The 12,570-nt window shown below is 36.4% G+C and overlaps 1 protein-coding gene across 2 annotated transcripts in view; it reads left to right on the top strand.

The window, feature by feature from the left end:
• DCP2 (decapping mRNA 2) overlaps window positions 1–11,715 on the top strand; it is a 52,938-nt gene extending 41,223 nt beyond the window's left edge. For both annotated transcript variants that reach the window (XM_007192099.2, XM_007192098.3), the window contains 2 exons: window positions 1,896–1,947; window positions 4,100–11,715. In XM_007192099.2, the coding sequence (XP_007192161.1) occupies window positions 1,896–1,947; window positions 4,100–4,263 (216 nt within the window). In that variant the 3' untranslated portion in view covers window positions 4,264–11,715. The remainder of the gene's footprint in view (window positions 1–1,895; window positions 1,948–4,099) is intronic.
• Window positions 11,716–12,570: the final 855 nt, after the last annotated feature.

Here is a 12,570-nt window from a genome sequence, read left to right as displayed (position 1 = left end):
CACTGTGCTACCTGGGAAGCCCCCACTCCATTGCTCTTAATTATGAAAACATGGAAACAATCTAAATATCTAAGAAGATAATATTAAATGCAATATTGTAGATCTATGCCATAGACTACCATGTAGTCATTGAAAGTGATGGTGTAGATTTGTATTTATTGAAAAAGGAATATGTTCATAGTATATACATTTAAAAAGTGGGTTGTATCCTTTTTGACCCACCTCCTAGAGAAATGGAGATAAAAACAAAAATAAACAAATGGGACCTAATGAAACTTAAAAGCTTTTGCACAGCAAAGGAAAACATAAGACAAAAAGACAACCCTCAGAATGGGAGAAAATATTTGCAAATGAAGCAACTGACAAAGGATTAATCTCCAAAATTTACAAACAGCTCATGCAGCTCAATATCAAAAAAACAAACAACCCAATCCAAAAAGGGGCAGAAGACCTAAATAGACATTTCTCCAAAGAAGATACACGGATTGCCAACAAACACATGAAAGGATGCTCAACATCACTAATCATATGTATAGCTGATTCACTTTGTTATAAGGCCGAAACTAATTACACCATTGTAAAGCAATTATACTCTAATAAAGATGTTAAAAAAAAAAAAAAAAAAAAGATCCTGCAGGGCAAAGGCAAAAAACTACAATGAGGTATCACCTCACACTGGTCAGAATGGCCATCATCAAAAAATCTACAAACAATAAATGCTGGAGAGGGTGTGGAGAAAAGGGAACCCTCTTGCACTGTTGGTGGGAATGTAAATTGATACAGCCGCTATGGAGAACAGTATGGAGGTTCCTTAAAAAACTAAAAATAGAACTACCATATGACCCAGCAATCCCACTACTGGGCATAAACCCTGAGAAAACCATAATTCAAAAAGAGTCATGTACCGCAATGTTCATTGCAGTTCTGTTTACAATAGCCAGGACATGGAAGCAACCTAAGTGTCCATTGACAGATGAATGGATAAAGAAGATGTGGCACATATATACAATGGAATATTACTCAGCCATAAAAAGAAACTAAATTGAGTTATTTGTAATGAGGTGGGTGGACCTAGAGTCTGTCATACAGAGTGAAGTAAGTCAAAGAGAAAAACAAATACTGTATGCTAACATATATATGGAATCTAAAAAAAAAAAAAAGTGGTTCTGAAGAACCTAGGGGCAGGACAGAAATAAAGATGCAGACGTAGAGAATGGACTTGAGGACATGGGGAGGGGGAAGGGTAAGCTGAGATGAAGTGAGAGAGTGGCATGGACATATATACACTACCAAATGTAAAATAGATAGCTCATGGGAAGCAGCCGCATAGCACAGGGAGATCAGCTTGGTGCTTTATGACCACCTAGACGGGTGGGATAGGGAGGGTGGGAAGGAGACACAAGAGGGAGGAGATATGGGGATATATGTATATTATAGCTGATTCACTTTGTTATAAAGCAGAAACTAACACACCATTGTAAAGCAATTATACTCCAATAAAGATGTTAAAAAAAATAAAAAGTGGGTTATAGAATACTATGTATAGAATAATTCTGTTTGTTACATAATTATATGAAAATACATTCACACGTATCTTCATAGAAAAAAAGCTGGAAAGATGTACTGGAATGTTAATAGTAATTATCTCTGGGTTGAGAAATTTAATGAATAATTTTCTTGTTTTCTGGTGTTTCCATATTGTATGTGTAATCAAGAACTAAAAACAGTTTTAGGCTTAAAAAAATAAATTAAAAATAAAATTAAAAATACCAGTGCAAGGTGGGCATGGTGATTATATGGTTTAATTCTCTTCCTGAGAAATTTGATAGTATATCTCCTTATTTATAATTGAAATAAGTGGAGATGGTATGTTGTGTGTTTGTGTTTTTTAATAGAAATGTGAAAAAAAACTTCATCCACGAAAGCTTCAGGATACTTTTGAAACAGGCAAGTCATTTTCTTTTTAAAATTTCTGCTTGTTGGGATTCGGTTTGGTTTTGAAGTAACCTTGATTTTAGTGGTGCATGATGAACTGTGATAGATAAGCTGAAAGAGTTGCACATGGTCTATAGAGAGAGAGTTCATATATATGGTCAAGTTCTCTAAATATGAAACTGGCTAAAATAAATTTATTTAAATTATTTGCCCTTTCACTGTGCTATTTCTTTTGTGAATGTGAAGCCTTGGTGCTGTGCATGAATATTGTAAATAAATAAATAATTGCTTAAGGGTTAGACAGGTAGTAGACCCAAGTAATATAATGGTGAGGAGAAACCTCATTCTCACATATATGTAAGGGGAGTGCTAACTTCAGAAGGGAAACATTTCCCCCTTACTTGAGGTAATGATCAACTTGTTAAGATGGTACTAAGGGTAGCTTTTATTAAAATGACATTTGGAACTTCTCCATCCTCAGTTATGAAGAGTAGGTGTGTGATCTGATTTGGAAGGTAATGTTGAGGAATGTAGAAAGCTCTTTGTAAATACTGATTTAGTAGATGTCATTTGGAATTGCAATAGGCTATTTTTTTCTTCGGTGCTATTTTGAATGGTATGAAATTCCCTGTGCAGTAGGTAAGCATTTATTTACCATCTAGATTTAAGGCTTTCATATAGAAAACTCTTAAGAATTGAAAAGCATTATAATTATATTTTCTTGCATTACTGTTTATGATTTAAGCAAGATAGAAGCTGTTTTAAAAGAGATGCTTTGGGGACTTCCCTTGTGGTCCAGTGGTTAAGACTCCATGCTTACAATGCAGGGAACGTGGGTTCAATCCCTGGTTGGGGAATTAAGATCATACATGCCTGCGGCACGGCCAAAAAAAAACAAGAGAGAGAGAGATCCTTTAACCCTGTTTTGGAAAATTAAGTGTAAGAAGAAGTTGGAACTGTCATTAAGTTATGGGGGTAGAATTCCTCTTAGTTGGACTTTTCTGGCCACCTTAGGTGGTGTGGGCATGATAGGCTGATAGTTGAAGTAATGTAACTTCAGAAATCAATTATTTCAGAAAATCTTTAAAAAGCCATATGTTTAGGAACATTAAAGAAGGCACACTAATGTATATCCAACTTAGTTGGGCATGATTCAGATACATAAAATTTTGAGTTGTCTTGAGAAGGAAGTATAAAAGTGTTCTTATCCTGGGAAACCTCATATCAGACTTTATTTCGGCCTCAACCTTTTGGTGTCTATTCCAAACCTAGTTTCCTGGTCACGTCCCTGTTCTACTTTAAGGGGGGAAAAAAAAAAGCCCTGATAAGTTGGAGTTCTGTTGTACTATGATTTTGAAAATTTGGATTTTTCTTTAGGTTGACATATTCCCTGAAGATTTGATAACCTCCAGCTTTATTTTTCTAGAATTGGAATCTTTACAGATCTTACATTGTAATTGTAATCTTTATAATGTTTACATTTTGATCTCTGTCAAGAAGCTCCCCTTATGTTGGCACAAAATACAAATATAGGTGGTAAACAAAGGTATGCACATTTCTTAAAAAACTTAATTTACTTTTGGCTGTGTTGGGTCTTCGTTGCTGCACGCGGGCTTTCTCTAGTTGCGGCGAGCAGGGGCTACTCTTCATTGCAGTGCACGTGTTTCTCATTGCAGTGTCTTCTCTTGTTGTGGAGCACGAGCTCTAGGCGCACGGGCTTCAGTAGTTGTGGCACGCAGGCTCTAGAGCGCAGGCTCAGTAGTTGTGGCGCATGGGCTTAGTTGCTCCATGGCATGTGGGATCTTCCTGGACCAGGGCTCGAACCCGTATCCCCTGCTTTGGCAGGCGGATTCTTAACCACTGCACCACCAGGGAAGTCCCTAGGTATGCCCATTTTTGAAAGCAGGTGAATATTAAGGGTCTTAAAATAAAGGCTGAGATTAAGATATTGAATGTTTGTTTGGAATAAGCAATAATAGATTAGAAATACACTTGAGTACCAGTTTAGGGAAAGGAAGATATCTTGGTGGTTCTACTTAGGTTAGATTTAGAGTGTGGGGAGATGAATATATACTGCACGTGAATTCCTTTATAACAAAAGGTGAAGGGCAGGATTTGATTTCTTACTAAGTTACTGAGCTTATTTATTTTGTTTTTTAAGCAGATGCTGTATATGACTTACCTTGCTCCGGTGAAGACCAGTTGCTAGAACATGCCGAGGGCCAGTCTGTGGCATGTAATGGACGTTGCAAGTTCCCCTTTTCATCCAGAGCCTTTTTGAGTTTCAAGTTTGACCATAATGCTATAATGAAAATCTTGGACCTTTGATAGCAACAAATGTGTTGTGGAAGTCTCAAGATCAGAGACTTGTTGCATTTGAGTGGGTGTCTCTTTGAGCCTTACCTTTCTCAGGTGTTTTAAAGAAATGCAGGGAGGCAGTGATGTTTCTGAAGAGATGTTCTATGTGCAGAAGAGAGAGTAGAAAGAAACATGAGTTTGCACTGTAAATGCAGTTATAACTTTTTATACATACGTACCTTTTCAGTGTTTGGCTAATGAATTTAAGTTGCTTTTTATGAGGGCATTTTTTTCTGTGTGATTATGGTTTTTATTTTGTATTCTGGTCAAGAAAATAGTGTTTGAGTCATCACTAATAGCTAAGTTAATGGGAATGCTCCATCAACCCATTACAGTGATTGTATTGATAATACTAGTTTCCTTATATTGAAAATTTTAAAAGAAACTTAAAATACACAGTTATTAAATGAATACAAGAGCTGAAATGTCACAGAAGTCAAGATTGCAGGTCATCTGCTTTGGTGGCATTTTGTGCCTATCTCTGCTTCTAACCACTTAGGCTGTCTAATCCTCCTCTGCTAGGAGTTTTTTTAAGGTTTTATTTAGAGTCAGCATCTGCTATATAATGTTCATGTTCAAAATGAACTCTCAGCACTTCATTAAAGGACAAAGTCCTCAGCCTGGAGAGGGACTGAGTTGGTTGGGCGGGGAGTTGATGCTCTGATTTTGAATTGTGCTGTGTGCAGTCAGTGAACCTGGGAGACCGCGAAGAGAGGGTAGTGGGGAGAGAGCACGGGGGCTGGGACCCCGAAACTGCTTTGGTCACATCTGCACCATCCTGCTGCCAGCCCCTTAGTATCATATGATGATTTTGTTCTTGTGAAACTTTATTCTGTATTAAGTTGTGTAAATATGTATGGAATACTGACATTATTAGGTTTTACATTGCATCTCAGTGTTGATCTCTGGAAACTGATGTTATATTAGGTTCCAATTTGCAGTAGTAGCAGAGACTGACACACTTTTATTAGCATGAAGCCCCTAGATGATGGAGCCAAAGGGAAGGGTATGCAGTTTACCCAAGTACAGATAAAGCATTTCACTAGGGGAGGATCAGAACGCGGCAGTAACATGTGTAATTCACTCCTAGGAATGTATTTTGCTCCTTTAGGATTCTTAAATCCAAATAAGGATGGCAGTGCCCATTTAAAGAAGGATTTTAGCTATATAATTGAGGACAATCACCAGGGCTTTAAGGGGCTTTAGTGTTTGGGCTGCTTCTAACCTCATTGAAGGTGTTTCTTTCGGGGTTGGGGGGAGAGTGAGCATATGCGTGCGTGTGCTTCTGTCATGTGGGTTTTAAAAATCTTTTTTACATGTGGTATCCACAAAATATATCTCTGCTTGTAAATTTTATTGTAGAAATCTTTATTCTGTATAGATAGCCTATTTAATAGGGGTTCTATTTAACCCGGTGGGACTTTCAAAAGAAGTGCTATTGTAAGGAGTTCGCTTGGTATTAATTTGCTTTAGCTTTTCAATGGCTTGATTTTAAAGGAGAAATTCTATTTATTAATACAAGTGTCACCCTCCTGGTGCTAAGCAGGATAATTCAGTTATAGCAGTGTGTTTAGAATTAGGTTATTCACAATCCTGCGTCTTTTAATGTGACAAATTTGTGAATCCTTCTGTGACCTTTTAAAAATGCATTATATGATTGCATTAGGAAGCTCTTAACTGTTTTTTCCAAAAATACAGCTGCTTTGCTTGGGTCTCCTTGAGCCATATTTTTAGTTGGTCCCAGCATTCCAGATTTCTGTTAAATTATGAACAGAAACAGTGAAAACTGTTTGCCTGGCAGGTAAATCATTTTCACTCATTTACTGCCATCTGGAAACTGTTTAATTTTTAGTGATTTTCTAGGGGTTTTCCCTTTTTAAGTGAGTGCTTTGGTCAGTCTTTCTGGTGCCTCGAGTTGGAATTTTCAGCTCTCGATACTAAAGCAGAAGAGATTAGTTACCAGAAGTATGGCCTCTAATGGTGTTGAGCCTTTTCAAGAACCAACAGATTATCTCTTTTCGATAATGGTAGTTTAACTATGGTTAAATATTATTGCTGTTGTGCTGCTTCATTTAATGCACTGTGGGTGGAACAAAATAAGGGTATTGTTGGAATGGAACTTTGGTAACTTGAGGCTTTTAGCTCTCTTGACAGTTTGAGATTTAAAAAAATGTTAAAAGATGTGATTTAAAGTTTATGTGTGTGATGTGACTTAACTATGCAGAAAATGTATAAGTTGGATGTACATGTTTTATGTACTTCTGCTATACTTATTCCCTCAAACCTGTGTATTAAGTTTCTCAGTGTTCAGGTTACCTTGAGAAAGGCCATGCTTAGCACAGAACTAGCTTTCTCGATTGAGAAATTTTAGCATGGTTTGAAGAAATCAAGTGATCAAGGAGAGTGCTGAATATGCAGTACTTTCCTTCTGTGTGCTGCGATTGAAGAAACGAGATGGGAAAAGTGTTGGGTTGGCTTCATTATGTTTTACGTCTTTGAGAGAACAGGTCTTTTGAATCCACTTTTTCAGTTCTTATGTTCCAGCCTTATATGTTCCAAGGTTCAGTGCACTGTGAATCTTTTATTTTTTAAAATTTCTTAGGTGCTTTTATGTGTAACTGTAATGATTTGTAAGACGTTCAATGAATTGTTTTTGTACTTAACCATTGTAATCCAGAAGATAGGGGTATGGTTTACATGCTTTCACAAATTTTTGTTCAGAAATAGCAAATGAATGGTTTTAGGATTACCAACAGTGAGGCTCTCCTGAGACATGAGCACTTGGAGAAGTCCGAGAACCTAACAGAGCTCTTCTAGCATGGGTGAAATTTGAATGAAGACGTTTGAAAATTAAGTTGGATTTTCATGGTTACATATAAAGGTGAGTTTCCTGTGCTGTAAAGGAATGGTGGTCACTGCTTGCTGCTTTGAACTTGGATATCCTTATTTTTCTATTACATATCAATTAGTAAGTACAGATGATGAAGATGTATAGCAAAATTAATTTTATGCTATGAGATTGGGTTGGTATTTTGTCTTTTAAGTCTTTAGTAATTTGTATGTTAATATCAAAAAAAAAAAAAGTACTCAAATCTAAGTGAATAGCATCCTTCCACAGGATTAAATTCTTCTATAAAACTTAATACATTGTGGTAGTCTTTAGAAAAGTTCAGGTCTGACTGCATGTGTGCATTAAAACAAACAAACAAACAAACAAACAAAAAAAACATTTCATTACAGATTCCCTCACCTTTTTTTTTTGTTTGCTTCCAACAGTTAACTTGAACAGTAAGGAGCAAAGTCAGTTAAAAAATTAGACTTTCTGCTGAGTTATTTTTCTTACTCTGATGACATCTCTTGGCTTTTTATCTTTATTTTTGTACCAGTGGACCTCCCTCTACCCACTCAGAGATTTTGTATTGATTGACATCTATTGTGTCTTTGTATTCCCTGAGGCAGTATTTTCTTCGCATATTAATGATAGTTAAAAGGTCAGATTCGTTAACATTTTTCTGATTGAAGAAAAATAAGTGTTACCTAGCAATTCTGACTTGAATATTTTCTAGCCTGGGGAAGGGGGCTCACGGTGTCACTGTAACTTTAGATTAATGGTGAGCAGGACAAAGTCTTTTGTTCCGTCTGAAGGTATCAATGCCCTGTAAGTACCTGTCTCTAGGTAAACGGGTGTTAGTAAGTAACAGTTTTGTTAAACTTTATTCCTGATCATTTGGTAAAGCCTAGAGTTCCTTACTTTGTATTCTGTCCTTAGACTTTAAGATACATTTGTATAGTTGCCAAGAATTCTAAAAATGAGATTATGATGGGCTTTCTCAGCATCTTTTTCTTCTTAGAATTGAGTTGCTCTTGAAGTTTGTACTCCTGTGTCATAAAGATGGCAGATTGCAGATGGACAGTGTAGGCTCTGTCTCATGCTTTCAAAGTAGAGTTCTGGATTGCAGTTTCAAAAAATATGATAGGTTTATTATTATAGAATAAAAGTGCCCTGAAGGAAGAAGATAGCTCTAGTTGCTGGGCAAAGAAAGCATGAAGAAGAAATTTTAGAAGATAAAATCAATTATTGAGTGCTGTGTGATGCACGAGGCTAGAAATGTGGTCATTGCCTAGCCCAAGCAGAGTCTAATATATGTGGCCATTACCAAGCATTTTCTGGCTCTGGGTATAATTTTTTCTAAGTATGGTTGCCAAGCAATCCAGTAAATCTAACGTAATTTTTCTCACTTTAATGATCAGTGTTCGGGAGTCTGGTCCTTCCTATGCTGATTAGAAGTACATGGCTTTCTTACCGGCATACAGCCCAGAGTACACACAGCCATAATCAGCTGTGTGTCATAGTCACTTCACATGGTAGGCATACATTTGTCCTAAATAGTGATCCTTTCCATCTAGTTTCCTGTTGCAGACAGTATTTATTACTGAATTGGTGGTCTGTAGCTAGGGAACATGGTAAAGCTACCTCCCCTGCCTGGCAGTGGACTTGAAGGGTTGGCTTCCACCAGCTTTGTTGCTCAGACTTTAACATAAGGTACAGAGAAGTGTAAACAAAAAACTACGATAAAGTATGAAAGTTTTATCTTGAGAAAACGTTCATAATTGACTCTTTAATCTGGGTTCCTTATGAAATCACCAGTAAAGAGATTCCATTTGTCTTGGGTCTTCTGTTAGCAGAGGGGATGGTCTAGCTATGGTAGCTTGAAAGCACAATCTAAGAGGAATTAACCTTAACAAGGTTGCATTAGCTGTGTAGTGCTGGTCAAGTGTGCTCTGGGAAAGGGATTGAAAGCAGAAGTCAACTGCCTATGTTTGTAACTTTGTTTCGCCTGGACCCTCCTGTTAGTAGCCTTTAATCCTTCAGTCCAGTGGAAGAATAAGGCCCTGAACATATACTTGCTGCTTTTTTGTTTGGGTGTTCTTTTGGTTATTGGCCTCTGTCTGGTGAGTGCTGTTTGAAGACCTGTTGTTTCTTAATCCCTTTTTAATCCCTTTTCTGGGGTGACTGATCAGGAAGCGACCATTGAGTCTGTCCCATGCCACCTGTACCCTGCCCCTGCTCCCCGCCCCCCCCCCCCCCAGCGCCCACCCCGTGTCGGTTTTTTTCTTTCTGTAAAAGAATCTTTTTTTTTTTTTTTTGGTGATGCATCCCTATGGTGAATCTGCCCCTATGGGAATTTACAAGCAGTGATTGCATCTTAACTTTGACTCTTGGGCCATGAGCAGTTAGGAGGGCTGTGGATGCCTGTGCTATTTTATTTTAGTCTCTCCTGCAAGTAGCTGTCACAGTGGTTTGGGAACAAAGGAAACTTCGGTGTAGTTCTAGGACAAAATGGGCAGTATTCTGCTGGTCTTTGAGAGGTATTAGTTAACATTCTTAGGTTGTGGACTTTTTGAGGTAGGATGTAACATTTTAGTGTACTTACAATGAATTGAATCTGAGTTTCTAAAACAACCTATAGCTGCAAACGATGGTGTGAAACATTTTTGGCACAAATCTTCATTGTCAGTCATTTCTTAAGCTTTAAGATATTAGCTAGATCTTTGTAAAATGATATCTTCGCTTACTATGCTTTTGTGATATTTAGGAATAGATTGTGGATGGCAGGAAATGGAAGCAAAGGTTCTCAACTGTGAATGAAATTGAGAAAGGTAGTAACTATTCCTCAGCAGCTTGGTTAGTTAGATGTGTTAATATTGAATACTTTTGGAACAAATGAGTAGCCGTACTCTTCATGTCTTAACACATACGATATGCACTGATAGAAAAGCACAAAAGACATATCTGCAGAGTTTCTTTGTGCATTTCACTACTGTCCTAGGGCACTGCCGTCTCTGGTGGTCATTTTAGGTTTGTGTTTGGATCTTGCACAAGTACCTTTTAATTTCAAATGTGAGAGCCCAAAGAACTGATTCTTTAATTTTACTTTTTTGCTAATTTCATTTCAAAGTTAGGACAGGAGACAGGTAACCTGACTTCCATTTTATAAATATTATAAACTGTTTTTCTTCAGTAACAAATAGGGAAGGAAAATAAAACCATGAACTATTTTGCATATACATATATTTGTGTATATATATATATATACACACAATATACATATTTTTTCTAATTGTTTTTGAAGTTTGCTTATTAGCTTAATACTTTATAAAAAATTCGTCTTTGCTAAGTATTGATTCATACAACTCAGATTTTTAATTTTACCTGTTTAATGAAAATTTAAAAGTCTTATTTCAGAATAAAATGATTAATCAAATGGAATTATGGTTCATGTGTTAACTAAAGTGACCATCAAAATAAGGGCATACAGTTTAGTTTGGATGGGAAAGGGAATAAGAATTGATTTCCTTATATTTCCCGCCTATTTCCAAAACAAGATTTGAAGTGTCTTTGATGCTGTGGAGACTAGGTGATGTTCATGGAACATACGCAGTCTTAAAACAGTTTTCTTGGGGGTAGGTTTTAGTCTCAAAAAGGTGAAGATATTTATGCTGAGTCATGGACCGACAAAATCTGGTAGAAAAAAATTGATGAAATGGTTTTGCTAAACATGATATTCCACTTGAGAAAACTGAACTTTAGAGTAAATATGATAACTAAATAGGTTTGTAAACTTTATTCAGCAATAATTTTTGTCTCATGTAAAATGATTTAACATTTAATTTTTACCTTAATTATAGCAGCGTTTTATTACTTTACCTTCTAGGGCATTTTAATGTTTCGAGAAAGACTGTGTAAGTAAACCATTGGAGTGATTCTGTCTATGGTAGTAATGAAGTTTTTGGTGATTGTTTTGATTGTCAAACATTTAGGAAAAGCAGAAAAGGAACCCCAAAACCAACCTTGTTGGTGCGCCTTATAGTTTAATGAATTGATAACCTTTAGAGTGGTATTACTTATTGTGTTTCAGGGTTTATTACATTCTGACTGAATAGTTTTCTCTTTTCCCCTCAGTGCTAATGAAAGGATAAGGATTTTACTTCTATTGATTTTCACTTATATTGAGTGTGTCTATCATAAGTAAAGGATTTCCAGTGACTCATGTTTATGAATCAGGAGTTTAAATGTTTGCAGGATTACTGCACTTCCAAAGTCAACTAGAAATGCCAGCTGTATTCTCCACTGAGAAAATGAACAAAGTCCTGTGTCTTAACAGTTATGCTCTTTTTGAAAGCTTTTGATGTAAATAACACCATTTGAGAAATGAGAAACCTTCTATCTTAAATACGGTTTGAATGATGGAAGGTTTCCTTTGTATTTTAAAACATTTTTACAGTTGATTGATTGTTCAAATATTGGCTTTCTGTAAAAACATTATCATCATGTTAAATTTACTCTTTGTAGTGCAATATCAATAAATTTTGCTGCTTGGGCAGTTTTAATTACTACCTTAACCTGGCTTCTGCTACTGATACTTGTAGGTTGCAAGTTGCTCATATTTTGGCTGCATCTCTTTGGACCAGTAAAAAAAATGACAAGTATGAGATAAAGGTATGTTTATATGATAGGAAGAAATATTAAGGGTAGAGTGTCTCTGCAAAAAGGAAAACTGGTATGTATTCTCCATCTCAGTTTACGGTTTGGTTGTTGATTTTTAAAGCAAGATTATATTGTGAGTTAATTAGATACATAAAATCCAACAATTCTTCAATTTGTATTAGAGCCTGGTTTTCTGAATAGAATGCTTGCCAGTCTTTGGATCTCAGGGGTCAAAGAAATACATACATTCTTCTCTACTAGAGACCTCAGCTATATGATAGCAATTTTTATTTAAGATTTTAAGAAAGGAGAGTAACCAAGGTGTTATGCTCTTACTGTCAAAGGTACTTTGCTTTGATAATGAGAACTGACAACACTGCAGTAATATTCTAACATCAGACACCTTGCAGAGCTGCTCACCATCCTTCTTTATAGGCATGGATGACTTTCCAGCTCATTGTTATATTCCCTCCTCTTTCAGTAACTTCTAAAGAGGAAAAAAGATGCAGATCCTTCAATAGATAGATAGATAACTAACTAACTCTGCATTCATACCAAATCTGAAACGGTAGCCCAGTAGAAATTGGTGATAAATGAGGTTTCTTTGTTGGCCGTTTTGACCTAATACAGTCTGTCTTGTAGTTTCCCGCTTTGATGAGGGCTCTTGATGTAACTATGAAACCTGCGATGTTTGACATCATTAAATGTTAGACACACAGTATTACAGGACAGCCATATCCTTCAGTGAATACAGTTAAAGCACATTATGGAATTAGAAATATTTATTC

Source organism: Balaenoptera acutorostrata, chromosome 2 (assembly GCF_949987535.1).
Source record: "Balaenoptera acutorostrata chromosome 2, mBalAcu1.1, whole genome shotgun sequence".
Classification (NCBI taxonomy): domain Eukaryota; kingdom Metazoa; phylum Chordata; class Mammalia; order Artiodactyla; family Balaenopteridae; genus Balaenoptera; species Balaenoptera acutorostrata.
Note: the sequence above shows the minus strand (reverse complement) of the source record. Positions and strands in the feature narration are given on the sequence as shown.